The 19,817-nt window shown below is 35.0% G+C and overlaps 1 protein-coding gene across 4 annotated transcripts in view; it reads right to left on the bottom strand.

Annotated features, from left to right (window-relative positions):
* Ubr5 (ubiquitin protein ligase E3 component n-recognin 5) overlaps positions 1-19,817 on the bottom strand; it is a 131,415-nt gene that overhangs the window by 83,928 nt on the left and 27,670 nt on the right. For all 4 annotated transcript variants that reach the window (XM_077801346.1, XM_077801349.1, XM_077801347.1 and 1 more), the window contains exons 2-5: positions 7,735-7,779; positions 7,162-7,243; positions 6,638-6,714; positions 5,715-5,834 (exon numbers count right to left, since the gene is read on the bottom strand). In XM_077801346.1, the coding sequence (XP_077657472.1) occupies positions 5,715-5,834; positions 6,638-6,714; positions 7,162-7,243; positions 7,735-7,779 (324 nt within the window). The remainder of the gene's footprint in view (positions 1-5,714; positions 5,835-6,637; positions 6,715-7,161; positions 7,244-7,734; positions 7,780-19,817) is intronic.

The following is a 19,817-nucleotide window of genomic DNA, read 5'->3' as shown; positions in this document are numbered from 1 at the left end:
TAATTCCTAATTATGCTCATTCACAATAAATAATCACCTCTCAATAATCCATAATGATGGAAAAAAAACAGTATGGATTATCCCAAAATCTGTCAAACACAGTTTTCAAATAGTCAATTCACTTCCTGATTCAACATATCTCCCAGGAGCCAAAATAAGCAACCCTAAATTCTGTAGGAAGGGGTTAAAGACGAAGATCAGCAAGGACTGTCTCTTTCATATTAGATTATATCTGGTACATTTGTGGTTAAAAAGGCCCCTTTGGGGACTCAAGATCTGCCTGTTCTGGATTCTCTTAATACATGTTATAAGTTTCAAATGTCTTTAAATTTAATTATAATCAATACAAACACACACACACACACAAAAAAAACTACACAAAGGGAAATGAAAAATACGAATAAAAATTTTTTGGTTTACAAAATAACATGATCACAATCAACAAACAGAATTTTCATACAGCCCAAGAGAAACATGCCTTTAAATGCTTACACATAATAAGACATCCACATACCCAAATAAAAAATTTAAAAAAAAAAAAAAGACTGTCTCTGAGTTAGTCAGTGGGCACCTATGACACTTTTCAATATTGCGATCCATGAATCCAATGCTAAAGAGAGTTTAATGGAGAAGAAACTTGTGTAGGGGGTTAGAAGAATACAGTCAAACATGGGCAGGGGAGGATTTCCAAGAACTAATGCTTCTTTCTGCATTTTAAAAGAGTTGTAAAATTGGCCCTAATCATCTTTGGAGTCTGTCTACAAAGGTTTTATTCAAGCTTGAGTGTATTATTTTATCACTGTATCTGCTACATATTTTAATAGCAAATTCATAAAATTCCACTGCTCTATTTCAATATTTCTGTAATACATTCTATAATAAAGCTTGGTTCCATCAAAGCTTTCTTCATTATGAAAAGAGGACTTGAATCTATGGGATAATTTGAGCAACATAATAAATAATATTAATGGATTATAATACACAAAATAAGACAAATATTCATGAGACTACAATGATTATATAAATAACCAATAGAAAAAGAAAATGTGGATATTAAAAAAAAAAGATGAGAGAAAACTATTCCTTAAGTACAAAAGAAATGATGGGGACAAGTTTCTGGCTGTAGTGGGGACTAAACCTAGGCTTCACATTGAACCTATTTAGACCTTATTTTAATTTTATTTTGAGATAGGGACTCTCTAAGATGCACAGACTGATCAAAACTTGCAATCCCCTGCCTCAGTCTCTGGAGCAGTTGGAATTACAGGCTTATGTAAACAAGCCTGGTTAAATGATGGGAATAGTTAAAAATCAGTCAACCCCAAAGTAACAACTAATTCAGACCAAAAGCAACTATGGATGCTAAAATCAGTAAGCAGAAATGAGATATTTACAGTTCACAAAAATTGACTTCCCACAAAATACTTATTAATGACAAAGAGGAAAACATTAATTTTACAGTGGGAAAACCTGGCACATACCACCTTAACTAAATAAACAGAAAAGTAATTTCATCCACAGCAATGAGACATCAACATCACACCAGCGTGGTATCAGGCTCAGAGAAGGGCATATCACCACTTCTGCAGTATTCTTGCCAATAACACATCATGAGAAAACAATGGAAAATCCAAATACTGTACAATACACCCACCAGCTTTTCAAACTCATCAGGATCTAAAAAGACAAAGACTGAGGAGCTGTCCCAAATTGGAGGAAACTAAAGAAAGGTGTCAGCTTAAATTCAACTGGGACCCTGTATTGAATCCTGGACCAGAGAAAGGGTACTGGTGGCCAAATAGCAACATTTGAACAGGATCTACAGCATAAGCAATGATTATGTTAATTTCTTGGTTTGTAGAATTTGGCTATATAAGATGTTCACATGTGAGGAAACTGAGTGAAAGGTACAGACACTAATTCTCTGTAATATTTTTAAAAATTTTTAGTTAGTTAAATTAATTCAAAATAAAAAGTTAAATTTCAAAATAAAAAACACAGGATTAGGAACTAATGCTAATGGAAAACTAAAATAGGGATCAGCAAACATTTTTGTAAAGAGCAAAGGCTAAATAATTAGGTTTGGGGAGCTAACCAGTTAGTAAGTAGCCACTCATCTTTGCTATTACAGCACAAAAGCAGCCACAGGTGCATGGGACTCAATTTCACCTTCAGGTTGTATACTTTGCTGACCACAGGTAAACAAAGAAATGCTTATATTTAAGGAAAGTATTCTTTGCCATAGCAGACATTAATTATTCTTTCTTAAATAAATATAAAAATAAAAAATATCCAGGCTTATCTAGTGAATTAAACTTCATTTGCTATATGCTATTTTTATTACATGCTATTTTCCAAATTTCTTATCACACACTATATGCAAAGGACCATTAAAAAGTGATAAAAGGGATGGGGATACAGCTCAGTGGTATGAGTGCTTGTCTAGCATGGCCAAGTTCCTTAGTTCTGTCCCCAGCACTACTAACATAAAATAACATAAATTAAATTAAATAAGATTAAAAAGCTCTCTCTGCTTCCTGATTGTCCTATCCTGAGGGCATTCCTCTGCCATACTCTTCTGCTGTGATGTTACTCCTCACATTAGGCAGGGAGCAAAAGCTGGCTGTCTATGAACTAAGACCTCTGAAATCTTATGATGTCTCCCTTTTGCATGTACTCCCTTCATGATGTCATCTGCCATGTGACATAGCCAACAGGCCCCTCATCAGAATCAAGCTGATGCTGGTGACAACCGCCCTCCATCACTGAGCTTCCAGAACAGTCAGTACTTTTCTCTCCATCTTATCAATAAAGGAGCAAAGGAAATGAAAGGAGAGAATGAACACTGTGCGGATAAAGCTGAGAAGACCCAGAAAAAGTAATCACTTGCCAAAGATCATTATGTAAACTCAGTAATGGAACGAACACCAACAATGAGGTGTCCCCATTCCAGTTTCAAGGTTCTTTGATCTATGCTGCCCTATTCTCCAAAATTAGTTCCAAGACTCTACTTAATGTATTGTAACTAGTGGCACATTGACTTTTTCTTATAGATAAAACTAGTTTCTAAATTTCAATTTTCTAACTATTATTCAAATTAGAGAAATTTTGTTTTGATACAGTCTGAAATATACCATGAAAGACAATATTATATCACCCTCTGGATAAACAACATCATTGTTGAAAACATTTTTAAAAACTAACCATTATCATTTTTGAAGTATTTATGGCAGCATTATTTTAACTGTTTACCTATTTTAACTTATTGAATCCTATTATCATCATCATCCCTACTTTGAGAATAAGGAAATTCTCACCAAAGAAGAGAACTTCCTTGCCTATGGTCACACAGCTGGTAAGGGCTTCAACAAGGATCTGGACCAGGTAATCTGGCTCCAGTGTCAGTGCTCCTTACCACTATACCCTACTGTCTCTCAAAATTATTGTTTTGTTATTGTTACTAAGGGACTTTAAAATATAAAAAAGGACAAAAGAAGAAAATAAAGTTCATCTACCACCCAGAGATACTATTAATGATACTGAGTTGTGTTGTTATTATTTAACTGTAATTCAAAGCATACAGAAATATGGGCACAGCCCTGAAAGTTCTCTTCATTGGATATTATACTCTGTTCCAAGGATGGAGGTATACCTTGGGTCTCATAAAATAAAGGACTGCTTTTGAAGGCTATTCCCTATTAATATGACACTAGTGTACACTCAGTCTCTTAGGCATACTGATAAGATAAAACTTAAAATGAGCTTCCCAAATTAAGTCTAGGATACCACTGGACAGGCTAAAACTTCTGTGTCTATCTGGTTTGCTTTCAACCCTTACCAAGGAGAGAGACAGGTGGAGGTCCCTTTCCTCAAAGCTGGTAACATACCCTAAATTAATGGGCTTGCATGTATAATGATAAGATTATTTAGAATTCTTGATGAAACTGGTTTTCCATATCTGAGAAATGATTCTATTGTTATCATTAACACAAAGATAGAGAAATTCCAAAAGCAGGCATTAAAAAAAAAAAAAAAAAAAAAACTTCCAGAATAACTCAAAGCTAGCAGCTAGACATACCACAGGCATTCTTCCACTTAGTTCATTAGGACTAGTAGCAAGAAATCTACTTAAGAAATCTACCCCAATTTTCTTGGGTTGCCCATATTAATTCCTCCAAATAAGGGCAGGATAGCTATTTGGGGAGTAGGCAACTTCTAGGATCTGACTTAAATGAATGCTAAGCATGGGCTTCATTATATATATTCAATGGTTACTGTTTTACTAAACAGAGAATTTTAGGATACACAAATGAGGAGGATACATGTGTTCTTTAATTTCCTTTTGGCTCATTAAAAATAATTTAATAAATATGCATAATCTCATGAGCAGGTGAAAAGGGGAAATGCTCATTTCAAACACTGAAATAGTTTGGTGTCCTAGAAAATGCATATGGCCTCAACAATTTAAATACATCTTCTTTCCTGCACTTGTGACATTTCAGATTAACACACTGCCTTTATTGGTCTGTCATGCAAGAGACCTTATTTAATTATAAGACATAAGTTGCTTCTATGTGTGTTTTATTTATAAGTCTCAAAATAACTATTTTTCACTTTAGCTTCCAGTAAATTTCTAAATTATCCTGAGAATTTAAAAAAATCTTTTTAATATTTATTTTTTAGTTGTAACTGGACACAATTTATTGTATTTATTTTATTTTTATGTGGTACTGAGGATGGAACCCAGGGCCTCGAACGTGCCAGAAGAGCAATCTAGAGCTGAGCCTCAATCCCAGCCCCTCTTTTGTTTTTTAATTACTTGCAAGAGGACAAAATTTTTTGATATTTACTCTGCAATTAAGTCATGATTCCTACAGCCAAGTAATGATACAACTGTTTTGAATTATATAATATATAAAGAAAAATCAAATAAAGAATGGAACTATATTTCCTATCAATAAGTTAAGGGATACAGAGAATGATCTAAACAATGCACTTACTAAATGACCTCATTCCCAGCTCAAAATGAATTCAGTTCAGCACAACAGCATAGGAAAAAAGTAAGCATTTTTGAATCTTAATTTTAAAATCTAATTTTTATTTCACCTACCAAGTCAGTGTATAAAAATAAATTTCTTACCCTTGATTATATTTTGAAACAATTTAAATTGCTTCTAGTTATCTTTCTCTAATTGGCCTTTGAACAAATGATTTGACTGGACTGACATTATCTAATCATTAACCAAGTACTTTCAGAAAATCTGGACATTCAAGAATCAAGGTATATTAAAATATACAAAAACACCTGGCTTTGAATTTGTACAAGTTTTCTTTGACAGTATATAAACTTCAGATAAAGTGGTAGAAGAGGTGAGTTCTAGTGTAAAATTAGAAACTACCAGATTCAACCAAAGAAACGACTAAAGATAAAGTCATTTAAAATTCTAAAAGACAAATGGTACAAGTAACACAGCACATATATACCTTTTTACATGTTTAATAGGTCAAGGAATTCAGGTAAATTAAAATTAGCTTAGCTAAGTCATTTTTATCATGGTGGCTCACCATCAGCAACATGAACTCCCCACCCAAAGTTTAGGGAAACTCCCTCTCCCCTCCTTCTCTAGAAAACACTGAAGATAATCAGTCACAATGAAAACAGTCACAGGACAATGAGACAGACCAGTGGATGCCTTCAACTGAGCACAACCTACCCCAAGGTGTTGCCTGCCAGCCTGCCCAGAGTCTCAGAACCTGAGAGAAACCATGGGGAGTCACTTGTCCTACCAGGCCTGGAAGTCCTCCCTGCACCCGAGTTGCTGTTCAACTTTGACCTAGGAAAAAACAAGATATAGAATAATTACATCACAGTCTCAAAATGCTAAGGCACATACCCGGAATTCCAAAACTAAACTGCTCTGGGACTTCCTGTAGTAAAGTATCTACTTAATTCCCTAATTACTCCTATTAAAATTTATACTTCATATCAAAGAACAAACCTAATAACTTGTGGTCTTCTAACAATACAGTGTTCTTTCCTAGTTTAAAAAAAAATTATCACATTTCAATTACAAATGAATGTTAAACAATAGATTGTTCTTAGATTTTTTTTTAAATCAATGTCTTCCTTAGAAGTGGATTAGCTGAAATTCATCTTACATTATATCTAGCATCATTTGAAATACTATAATTTTTAAAGGCCAAAATGCTAACGACCTCGGTTGCATTCAAATTGAGTTATCTGGTTTGGAAACATTTAAGAGAAAAATACATGTGTGAAACCATTTCAAAGAGTAGATCTGACTTGGAACCTACCAAACATGTAATTTCTTCATTCCCATAAAGTGATCATTGATTCCTCCACTTACAAATCATCTCGCTTCCTCAGAATTTAAATCTGAACTATAAATTTTACCATTTATTTTGAGCATCTGGTTTTCTGCAGTGCCTTTTCTTTTTAATTTGAGAATAATCAAAATCAAAACATGGATTTAATAATAATACTTTCTAAATACTACATATAAATATGGAATAAAAAGTACAGGCTGAAAATAGAGTTCAATAACAGTACTTGTCTAACACCAGAAAAAATACATACATACATATATACATACATACAAAGAACATAAGGTCTTACCCATCATTATTATCAGGTTTACCCAATTCCAATCTGTCTGGCTGCACTGAAAAACCAATCCTGCAAACTCTACCATCCTAAAAGCAAAGAATATAGAAGAAATTCTCCAAGTAAAAATATGCATTAAAATTTGAATTTATTCAACAGATTCTGTGCCTATTGCTATCATATTCAAAAGACACCCAATATGCTCTTTTACAGAAAAAAGAGTTACAGAAATTGACACACATAATCAAGAAACCAGCAGAAAATAATTTTAAAACATCTCAATTTGATAGAATTTAAAGGGAGGAAATAACTAAGATATTAGGAGTCTCCCCATTATGTCACTAACTAGTTTCAAACACTAGTAAATCATTAAAACTTTCTCCAGAACAGAGGATTTATACAAGGAAAGAGAACTGGGTGATCTTCAAAGTAACTCTATCTAGTAGCTCCTATGTTCCTTGGTTAAAAAGGAAGAAATGATACAGAGTTGTATTTCAACTATTTTTCTTTTCTCTACCTTAGAGTAAATAAGTTACCTCAAGAAGAAATGCAGCATGATTTGGTCCCACCACACACTGCTTAATAGTGGCCTGCTCCAATACATTCAAAGGGGGGTGGCTAGGGGGGAAAAAAACAAACAAAAAAGGATGTTAGTAAAATTATTTTTAAATGGTAAATACGTTACAGGATTTTTTAAATTCATTAACAATAGGAGAAATAACTGGCAAAATCTGTTTTTCAAAAATCAACATATGTTAAAGCAACCATTTAAACATATTTATTTCCGGTAATCACTATAGCTCCTTGGTATGCTGTACTGTTTAAAAAAAAAAAAAATCAGTATGAATAAAAACTGTAATTCAAATGAACCAACCTTATAAACAAATGATAGAGTAAAAGATTAATCATAAGAATGTTTATCTTGATCATATTAAACTATTGCCTAATGACTTCTTTTTCCTAATAGAAGAAAAAATTACTTTTTGAAAAAAAGACTTAAAATGTCTTAGAATGGGGATGAAGCAGAGCACTTGCTGTGTACAAGGTCCTGGGTTCAATCCCCAATACTAAAGAAAACAAAGTATAGATGTATTTCTTAAAATTCTTACCTGTTTAAATTATATTTGTTGAGTTTTTCTGAAACTTCTCGTAACCTTAAAAAAAAAAAAAGTTAATAAACTGCATGTTCAGATCATCTGTAAATAAATAGTTCTGATAGGTACTTGTTTCGTTAATTTGGGTGATTCACAATAGTAGTACACAAAACAATTGCTGTGGCAAGAATGCATTTTGTATTCTTTTTACTTTTGTTCCAATGAATAAATAAATAAACAAATAAGAGGCTGAAGTTCCCTTCCTTTTCTACCCCATTAGCAACTTCAGTAACAATAATCTTATCGATCCTACTGCATAGATGAGGAAGCTGAGGCTTCTAGAGTCTATTCATCAAAAAATTGGCAGTAGATGCGGTACTTGAACCAACACCCAATTCAAAACCAATTGGGGGGGGGGGGGGACCCTGCTATCGGCCCCAAAAGAGCTTTGTTTTGTTTTTCTACTAAGAAGTTGGGAGTTCTACCACTGAGCTACATTCCCAGCCCTTTCTGTTTTTATGATTTGGGGGTTTGTTTATATTGGGGATTGCCCTGCCAAGAGATTCTTGAAGTTTGTGAATATCACCAAATGAAAATACCTGGAAAGCACAGATCCTTTAAGAATTTAATATAACTGGGGAGAAAAATATTCAAAAGCCTGACTTAAACTCAGTCTGGAGCTCTTAAAGGGACTTATGGCTCAAAAACAAAGGAAAAGAACAACCCACCCCATTTCTAAAAGAGTATTGAAGATGCTTAGAAATATCTCAAAAAAAAAAAAAGCAGTACAACAAAGAGATTAGTTTGTATTGTCTGTTATGATTTTACTGTTTACCTCAAGAAAACAAGCTTAAATTCATATAAAACATTTTAATACAGACTCAGAAAATTTTAACCAGGTACTTTGTTAAGCTAAGAAAGAAATTATATAACATTAAGATGTAATAAAAGAGGGCTGGGGTAGTAGCTCAGGGGTGGAGGCCTGCCTTGCACATGTGAGGCACTGGTTCAATCCTCAGCACCACATAAAATTAAATAAATTAAAGATATTGAGGGCTGGGGATGTGACTCAAGCGGTAGCACTCTTGCCTGGCGTGCTCAGGGCGCTGGGTTCGATCCTCAGCGTCACATAAAATTAAATGGGGTTGTTGTATCCACCGAAAATTGAAAAATAAATAAATAAAGACATTGAGTTCATCTACAAAGAGAGAGAGAGAGACAGAGAGAGAATTTTTTTAATATTTATTTTTAGTTTTCGGGGGACACAACATCTTTGTTTGTATGTGGTGCTGAGAATCGAACCCAGGCCGCACGCATGCCAGGCGAGCGCACTACCACTTGAGCCACATCCCCAGCCCGGGACACTGCATCTGAAATATAGCAGATGTTCACTGTAGCATTATTTATAATAGCACAAGCTGGAGACATAGATGTCTTCTAAGTGCAGGATTGGTTAAATAAACTATAGTACCCCTAGAAAGGGAACATAGCAAAAAAAGAGGGACAAAAGTGAAGTCAGATTTTAATCTTGTACAGTTTAGGATATAAAAACTGCCACAAATCATATATCTACGAACAAATAACCTAATTATTTCAAGAGATTCTAAGTCAGCAGTCTTGTAACTTAGAAATTCTTGTAAATTCTATCCTCCCTATTCACTAATGAGGAGCATCTTTTTCAAACTTTTTTTTTAAAAAAATCACCAAAATCCAACACCAAATCACATTTGGCAGCTAAAACAACTTTCAAATAATGCCACAGATAATTTTCCTTGCAAAACACTCACTGATGACTTTATTCTCACTCCTAAAGAACAGCGTCTGATCATGTGTGATTTGGCCCCCATAAAATACATTTTCATTTTTGTAACCCAGTACTGCATTCACTTTCATTAACAAAATATGTTTTTATTGGTCCTAGAAAGTTGAGTTTTCACAACAAATTTCAGTTTGCTCATTTACAAAGCATACTTCTGTGTTTGAAAACAAAATCAAACACTCTCTAAGAGTAATGCCTTATGGAACTCATGAGCTCTGAGAGAAGGCTTATTAGAAAGTGAGGAGAAAATAAACTAAACATCATGTTTCAGAGAATAACAGTAGCCTTCAAAGACTCTGAACAGAAGCAGAAGGAACTCTTATTTTCCTAGGCAAAAATTTACCATGAGCAATTTACAAAACTTTTCATCACACTCAGAAGGTATTTGTTCACTACAATACAACAAACCCCATTCATTTTCATTCCTTTTTTGTTAACCCAAAACTTTTCTCTACAACTTTCATAAAGTGAGGGGATGAGGGGGGAAAAAGTTTTTTTTCCAAAATGAACAATAAGTGAGAGTGAGAATTAAATGCTTCTTCCTTGGCTTCAAATATCATTCCAAGTAGATATTACTGATAAAACTAAAATAAGCTGTGAGAATATAAAACTCTAGAAACTAATAAGACATCAACAGCAAATTCCAGGATAGAAAGAGATGGTGAAAATGGTTCCTGTTATCAATTTTAATCTTCAGAATCATAATGCCCTAACCCTATCTGAACACCAATTTGCACTGAAAACAATGCCCACCAAGTAGCAAAAAATCTAGGGTTTACCTCCTGCTCCTCTATTATTCATATTTCACCTATGTGAAGGACTAGTAGTCATCTTTGGATCTTTTCAGTCTCAAAATTCTTATCAGCATATGAAAAGCAATGCATCAGTGAAAGATATATATGTAAGAATAAGAAATAGCACTTATTCTCAATAGTCAAATTTACCTACCCATTTGAAACCTTCATATACAAATAGACTTTATATGGGTATCTAGAATGTTTCCTCAAATATAAAACAAAATTTAATTCTTAAATGCAATCCCAAAATTCACATAAAATGTTATCATTCTTTCAAATCTCCAATGATAACGAAACTGGGCTCCGAACAAATTAGTTTATAAGGGTCCAGGTAATAGTAGCAAAGTCCTTGGGCAAATAGTGAACTATATTAAGGAGTATATCTTCTCTATAGTTTTGGTTGCAGACACCCAAATCACAGAATTACCACAGGCCAAAGAACACATCTGTTTAAATTTACTAAGTTACTGAATGTATTTATATAATTATTTTTTAAAATATTTTATTTACATTTTAGTTTTCGGCAGACACAACATCTTTGTTTGTGGTGCTGAGGATCGAACCCGAGCGGCACCCATGCTTGAACCACATCCCCAGCCCCTTATATAATTATTGAACACTCATCCACTTTAAAGAATCTTGGTCCACCAACTTCCAATGCTGAAAAGTTATTAAGTAGATTTCTTCTCCTGGCAATATTAACAAGTTTTCCATCTTAAAATGACAACCAGCTAGCGCTCACCAAATTTCATTTCTAAATAAACCTTTATATGGAACAACATAATATTACAAATAATCTCATAACTCAGCATTTAATCTCATTCAAGCATAGCCATACAAGTCTTTGCAAGGTGCCTATAACAATATAAGTTGCTGAATCCTCCAACAGCAAAGATGTATTCTATATTCTGATTAAATCACCTATTTTGTTCTTTAGATTTATAGATCATCTCACAGATCCAAAGGCTAGAACTTTTTTAAAGCAGCAACATCCAAACTGATGTAAAGAGACAAGATAAGTAGAACGGTACCTGCTAGAAATTACATACATCATTGTTACTCTTGAAAACCCCTGTGATTTCAATCTCATTTTCTCCAATTTAACATTACAATCTCAAAGATCATTCATCGATTCACTGATCCTCAACTGGCAATACTACTTAGTGCAGGTGCTTCAGTTTTAAAATTCTCTGCCTACCTCCTACCACATAACATGCCTTCATGTTCAGGCACATATCTGAACTGAATTAAAGCCTGATGCATCTTTCTTGTCTAATTTCTTTAAAAAAAAGTTTTTAAGTTTATTTTAATCTTTAAGGACAGAAAGATATTCTCCACATCCCACCATCCACAAAGTGATGACTTTCATATATCTGTAACACAAGGCGCACCCGCTCAGGTTTCACATTTACCAGCAATCACCTTAATGGTAGAAGTAGCATAATCTGCCACCAGTACATTTCCTCCAGTCTCATTCCTACATAACTCATGCCCAGTTCAAATGCTACCTACTCCATGAACTTTTCTTGGTGGTCCTACTTTTTTTCTACAAAAGTCTATAGTTTCTATCTTATTTCAGACCTTTACTGTCCACTTCATATCCTAGTCATCGGATGTTATTCTATCTCTAAGCAAAGATTTGCCTAGTCTTTTCCCTATGCCTCTACTTCTTTTCATACAGGTCCAAGGGTCAAAAATCTAAGTTACTGTATACAACACATTACAGAGGCAGATAAGGCTCCTCACATTCAACTCAACAAAACTAATTCCCCAGGACTTCAAATTCAAATGAATATAAGGATTTATTTTAGGATAGTTGCCCATATTTAGAAGATCCATTAATATGGAAGAAACATTCAGTAAATCACCACTTCCTTAATAATTACAATAATTACCTTAGCAAACCACCCTTAAAATGACCTCACCCTAACCTCTGGATATCACCTATCAAAGTACTAAAACTTTTGTCTAACCATATCATTTTGTTTTGGAGTAAGGTTTTAATAAATAACATAAAAACTGAAGAGACAATAAGTCATTAAGCTTATCTGCAATACTACACGACAGACTCTTGCAAACAATGTCTTAAAATTCAATCCTGTTATTGTTATCAGAAGACAGGTATTACCAAAACACAAACACAATACTCATTAAAAATCTGTGACCACACAGATTGTCATCATAGAAAAATCAATACTGTAGGACCATTTCTCATGTTTCTCCAAAGATTAGGGCTCAAAATATGGGAAACTGTACATAACTTTTAAAATTCTGGAGCAATTGTTACTAAATGGATGATAAAGACAGGTTCCAAACCCATCTCTCACAGAACTCAATGTTTCCACTTGGCACTTTTCTAAGTGTAATCAGTCCTCAACTTTCATAAGCTGCTCTTTTATACAACTACTCTGTCATCCTATTTACACTATGTCCCTCTTTGTGGCCTCTTCACATGCCAACACACATTCGCATTGATAACAATAAGTTCAAACTACCACATGGTGGTCCTACCACCTAACAGCTGTTACAACTGGAGGAAAAGGCTATATTTTGGGCAGAGCTACAGAGGGCATTTTCACATGGGTTATTAACTTGTGCCAGCATCTAGTAGGCACATCCCCAACACCCCCACATCCCTCTCCTAGTAAGCAGAGAGCCTGGAGCTAACTTGTTCAATCCAGTCCAGAGAGGTTAACCAACCCCAAATTCCTTTTCACAAAATTCTGGAACAAACAACCGCACATCGCCTGAGGCAAACTCATGGGACAAACACAAGGGAATTGCCTTCTTGAGGATCTTTAGTATAAGATAGAAGGGATCACTAAGTATTCTCCTCATGCTGCACTGTGGATTGGATTTTGGGTAAAGGGAATAAAGCTTTTCCCCCCTATGCCCTCTGTATTGTGACTTAGGCACTACCTTGACCCATGGGACTGAGGCTGACAAAGAGGCTGGTAAAGAGCTTTAGCAGGATAATATACCAACCAGATTCTAATCATTCTCTCTCTCTCTCTCTCTCTCTCTCTCACACACACACACACACACACACACACACACACTCAGGGGGTTGGAGAGTGAATGGGATGTCAAAGGACATAGCCACATCAATGTTTATAGCAGCACAATTCACAATAGCTAAATTGTGGAACCAACCTAGATGCCCATCAATAGATGAATGCATTAAAAAAATGTGGCATATACACACAATGGAATATTACTCAACAATAAAAGAGAATAAAATCATGGCATTTGCAGGTAAATGGATGGAGTTAAAGAAGATAATGCTAAGTGAAGTTAGCCAATCCCAAAACACCAAATGCCAGATGTTTTCTTTGATATAAGGAGGCTGATTCACAGTGGGATAGGGAGAGGGAGCATGGGAGGAATAGATGAATTCTGCAGGGTAATTAATGATGGTTGAATATGATGATCATTGTTATCCAAAGTACATGTATGAAGATATGAATTGGTGTAAATATACTTTGTATACAACCAGAGATGTGAAAAATTGTGCTCTACATATGTAATAATAAGAATTGTAATGTGTTCCACTGTTATATAAAAATTTTTGTAAAAAAAGAAATAAATAGTCACATCAGCCTTTGGGGAATGCCTCATCAAAGCAAGAAGCACCAATGTTAAGAATGATTATCTTCACCTCTTTAAGTATGAAGAACTGTATATGTGGAATCTGAATCCTAGACATTCAATTTCAGACACATTTTTAGAAATCCAATTTGCAATGGTTTTATCTGAATTTAACCCTGATTATGGTATCCCATTTTCATGATTTCATAGAAGAATAAATTAAGGATAGAAAAATAAGGAGAGGGGCTGGGATTGTGGCTGAGCAGTAGAGCACTAGCCTAGTCCATTCGAGGCCCTGGGTTAGGTCCTCAACACCACAAAAAAAATGAATGAATGAATGAATGAATCAATAAATAAATAAATAGAAAAATAAGGAGAGGCAGTACTGTCATTTTAACCACACACAGAGTTTAAAAAAAAAAAAATCGCTCACTACAATTCATTTCACACAAAAACTGTAGGAAAACCACAATCTGAGAATATCTCTTTACCTGTATTTAAAATTCTCCATTTTTCCCTTACTCTTTCTCATATCACAGCTAACGACTGAAAACTTCAAAGTTTAACATTAATGAACCAATGTAGCTGGGCTCGGTGGTGCACACCCATAATACCAAGAACTCAGGAGGTTGAAGAAAGAAAATTCCAAGTTCAAGGCCAGTCTGGCAACTTAGAAGGACACTGCCTCAAAATAAAAAATAAAAGGTCTGGGGATATAGCTCAATGGTATAACACCACTGGGTTCAATCCCCAAGTGGGGGTTGTAGGGGTGGCACACACAGGAAAGAAAGAAAAGGAATCAAATTAGTTACTGCAATGGTCAAACAGGAACTAAAAATGTTACACACATCCCCCCTCCCCTCAAAAAAAAAATGCAGACTATAAAGATTTGTTTATTCGTATCTCCTATAAAAGGATTTTCTGAGTCTCTGGTTCTGAGGTGAAAAATCTATATAATAGTCTAACAACCTTTTCAACAGCTTCCCTTCCCCACTCATCATGATGTACTTTAGCAACTCTCAAACTTCTTGATCTCAGGGCGATTTTATACTAAAAAATTATTGAAGACCCAAGAAACTTCTGTTTATGTGGGTCATAGACATTTAACATTAAAACTAAAAACAAAATGTGTTTAAAAAATAAACTTGTTAGGGCTGGGATTGTGGCTCAGTGGTAGAGTGCTTGCCTACCACTTGTGAGGCACTGGTTTTAATCCTTAGCACCACATAAAAATAGTGTGTTCATCTACAATTTAAAGAAAAATATTTTTAAAAATAAATAAACTTGTGTATTGACACAAATTATAAACCTACAGGGCTGAGGATATAGCCCAGTTAGTAAAGAGCCTGCCTCACATGCACAAGGCCTTGGGTTCAATCCCAGCACCACAATTAAACAAACAAATTATGAACCTTCAAAAAAAAAACTATTTCCCCCCAAAAATTTGATAACTGTTTTTGCAAACCTCTTTGTTATCAGGCTTAAATTAGTTAGATTCTCTCAGATTTGTTTTTGCATTCAAACTACACAGTATGTTGTTTTGGTTAAAGTATCTGGGGATGGGGTACAGCTCAGTTCTAAGCGCATGAGCAGAATGAGCAAGGCTCTGGATTCAATCCCAGTACAAAGTAATAACAACAATAAGTATATAAAGAAAAGTTGGCCCTACATAAATAAGTTGTTGGAAAAAGGGAAGAATATTTAATTTTTATTTCTTGAGACAGGGCCTATGTTGTCCAGACTGGCCTCGAACTCAAATCAATGTTGGGGACGAGGGTAATTATTCATTCTTCTTACAGCCCCAAATGTCAGCCAAAATAACCTCCTATTCGTGTTCTTTCAAAATGATTTTCAAATTAAGGATATTCGCTGATACTACGCCAAAATTCAACAAGTCAGTTTTCTAATGGCTGGTTGCAACATACAATCTGAAACCTTATCAATAAACTTTTTGTGCTATTGCACTAAAACCCACTGGTCTAGTCTTGTACTTTGAATATACTGCTTACCTATATGATTGTTCAGATATAAAATGATACAGCAAAGTAGCATAATGGCCACACTGAAAATATTAAACTTCCATGAGGCACTAGTATCTATCATGAACTTACAATAACAGAGGGGAAGGCAGGTAGTAGGGGCAAAGATACAAAAGTATCTCTTTTAAGGTGCACAGGCAAAAGCTAAAGGCATGGTTTAGGAGATGTAACCAACTGCCAGCCTTCAGATGGACTTTAACTGAATCACACAGCATTTCAAATATTTTTAAGCTCCTTGGCCAACATTTAAAACTAGACAATTTTACAAAGAATTTCAGATTTCTGGCTTCTCTTGAAAAATGAGATCTAGAAACTAGGTTTAGTTCCTTAGTGGTGACCAGCCATGCCCTTAGCTATCTCTGGTTATAAGAGCTAATACAGAAAATATTATTCCTCCACCCTCTAAAACAGAGTATTTCCTGGGTGAAGAGTAATCTGATCCCGATCTTATAATAAACTCCTCAAATTATCAGCGTGTACATTGAGACCTAATATATCTTTGTGCAGCCACAGGCTAAGCTACATTTTATTTCTTTAAATTTGGCTTGATAATGTCTAAAATAGCAATCTAACTTTTCTCACTTATTGCCTAACCAAAGAACTGTCAAGTAGCAAACATCTGACTTTCTCTTAAATGATCCCAAGTCACCTAAATGGTGGCTTTTATAGGGGGAAAATCCACCTGTCAGCCTCTTGAATCACTGTCCATAGGTAGCACTTACACTTAAGAAGATGACAAATGCTAGTGTATATAATATAATGCCTTCAATTTACCCTGAATGATGTGGTACATTCACCTTCAAAAATCCATTCAAAACCAAATGAAGACATTTCTAAATATTGTAAATTTATAAAGTGATTTAATTTTTTAAATGTGAACCTTTTTAATCTATTCCCTCTAAGATGGTTTTCAATTGAAATGTAAAAGGTTTCTACTAAACTGAGAAAATTCATATTATAAAGGAACACTCTGCAAACTACAAGAGGAAAATTACATTAAACCCGCAAATAATTTCTTCCCCCAAACTGGAAAATATTATGGTTAGAAATTCCTACACAGTGTCATGAATAATCTCCTTTTCATACTAGAGTGAAAAGGAGACCAAAATCCCAAGCTACTGTGCCATTTGAAAGATAAACACATCTCTGGGAAATGAAATGCTGAATACACACACACACACACACACACACACAGAAAATTATTCTCCTCTAAAGCAAAATCAACCATGTTATTTTCAATTCCATTCAAAACAGGAAAAGGGAAAGAATACACATGCCAAACGGACAAAAAGAAATTTGGTGGTTAAACTTAAAAGGTATGGCCTTCTTGCATTCTTCTTTATAATTTGATAAGTCCTTCTGTCTAATCTCATTTTTTTTTTCCTTTTCCTTTTATTCCTTTTGTGGTTGGTACTAGAGATCCAACCCGGGGGCACTCTACCACTGAGCTATATCCCCATCCCTTTCATTCTTGATTTTAAGACAGGGTCTTACTTAGTTGCCCAGGTTAGCATCAAACTTGTGATCCTCCTGCCTCAGCCTCCCAAGTAGCTGGGATTATAGGCATGTGCCACCAAATCCAGATAGTTTCTTTTTTTTTTCCCCAACAATAAAACTTCACAAACATACAAGAATTGAACTGTGCTAATAAGAAAATGATGTCTCTGGAAGTCTCATCCAAAAACTATAGCACCCACGCAAAATTTCAAGAGAAAATAGTTGGCTTTCTTCACCCTTAGGCCATATCCACATTTCTGAATACCACAACTTCATTCACACTAAAGTTTCCACCAAATATAGATAATGCATTCAAATTGTTACAATTCCAATTTCAACTCTACATATAAATGAAATATCTCATAATTGATGCACTTCATACAATAAGCACTTCGATCCTTAAGATAGAACTATAAACTGAAAAAAAATCTGCAATGAAATTTGATTTTTCTTTTTTAAAAAATATTTATTATATTTTTAGGTGTAGATGGACACAACACAATGCCTTTATTTTTATGTGGTGCTGAGGATCTAACCCGGGTCCCGCTCGTGCTAGGTGAGCACTCTACCACTGAGCCACAATCCCAGCCTGAAATTTGATTTTTCTACAGGAACAAAACAACTAGGAAGTTATATACCTGACCCAGGATCTCGACTGCCATTATCTAAAAAGCTTCTCTGAACAAGAGTTAACCGGATTCACTTCTCGTTAACTTCTCGATTATATCAAAAGTGAAGCACCTGCTTCACTGCCTTTGAAATTTTGCCTCTTAAGCTGCCATCCCACCTGCCCCAGGAATCACACCTACACGTCAATGAGGGACAGTGTGATGGTGGGAAAGAGAATGAATGCACTGAGATGTAAAACAAGCCTGGTTTGAGCCCGTCCCTACTGTTACCTGGCTTACTCTAGGTGAGTATCTTTAACCTTCCAGAGCTTAGTCAGTTTCTCAATCTGTTAAATGGAAATTAAATTTTATATATATATATATATATATATATATATATATATATATATATATATATATATATATATCTGGCAATGTTGCTTATAGAAGGATTAGAAACAATTATGTAATGGACCTTGGAAAAGGCTGAGCACTTAAATGCTCAATAAATGGCATCTATTACCAATATTTTTTAAACATATTTTTCAACCTTGGATAGCATGCTATATTGCAGCTTCAAACCGGCCAAGTTCTCGCTTGAATTGATTGCCAGACTAAATAGGGCCCAGTCTGAATCCTAATATCTGGTAGAAATCTGAGGATCCAGGGAATTACAGCTAAGTCTGGGATTTCCTGGAAATAGATATCTGTAAATGCCCTATAACTCGAGGTTTCTTGTGCATGAGTTTTCAATCTCACAAAGAGAGATTTCTTCTTTTCTTGCCCTTATTTCAAATCTCACCTTTTCTCTGATAAGCAGTCCACCACTGCAAACATCCCTTCTTGTCACAAAATTATATTCAAACTACTTTTTTGTTGTTTTTTTTTGGGGGGGAGGGTTGGTACTGGGGATTAAACTTGACCACTGAGCCACATCCCCAGCCCTATTTTTTGCTTGCATTTAGAGACAGGGTCTCACGAAGTTGCTTAGCACCTCACTTTTGCTGAAGCTAGCTTTGAACCGGTGATCCTCCTGCCTCAGCCTCCCAGACAGGCACCACCGCACCTAGCTCAAACTACTCTTTTTTAACACACCTATTCCCTCAGCCTAACATAACTATCTCCTCCCACTGACTTCTGCAAACCCAGGTAATAAGAAACCTTAACTCAGCCTAAATTACTGTTTAAGCTAGGTATTTTTCTAAATTCAATACACCTAGTGCCTACTTTGTCCACAGCATTTCTTACAATTACTATGTTTGATTTTCAGTGCCCAACAAATTCTACGAAGGCAAGAGCCATGCTTTATTAATGTCTAAATCCCCAATACCTGAAACACAGTTAATACTAAATGGAGACTGAATGAAAGTCATATGTCTTAGTTCTAGGCCCAACATTGCCTAAAAATGGTGGAGTCATGGTTTGTGTTTTCTGTTTAGTCATTTTCAAAATTTTTTCAGATGTTCTGCTCTGTGACCAATATTACAAGACTGGGTTTCTTAAATCAAAACAAAGATATTATTCAGCAAAATAATCCTCCAGGAGTCCACAACTTTAAAATTCAAACAGCACTGCAATAGACAGGAGGAGGATAATTAGCCCCAGAAAAAAAAAGTTGACTAGAAAGACAGGAAAATACATCTAATACTGTTATTGTCATAGGATACTCTTCCCGTCTTCTCTTCCTCTCTCCCTCCTGCTTGGTTTAATCTAGGTTAGTGTCAGGGAAACGTGAAAATAAACAAACAAA

This window comes from Urocitellus parryii, chromosome 7, assembly GCF_045843805.1.
Source record: "Urocitellus parryii isolate mUroPar1 chromosome 7, mUroPar1.hap1, whole genome shotgun sequence".
Taxonomy (NCBI): domain Eukaryota; kingdom Metazoa; phylum Chordata; class Mammalia; order Rodentia; family Sciuridae; genus Urocitellus; species Urocitellus parryii.
This window is presented reverse-complemented; position numbering and strand designations above follow the sequence as displayed.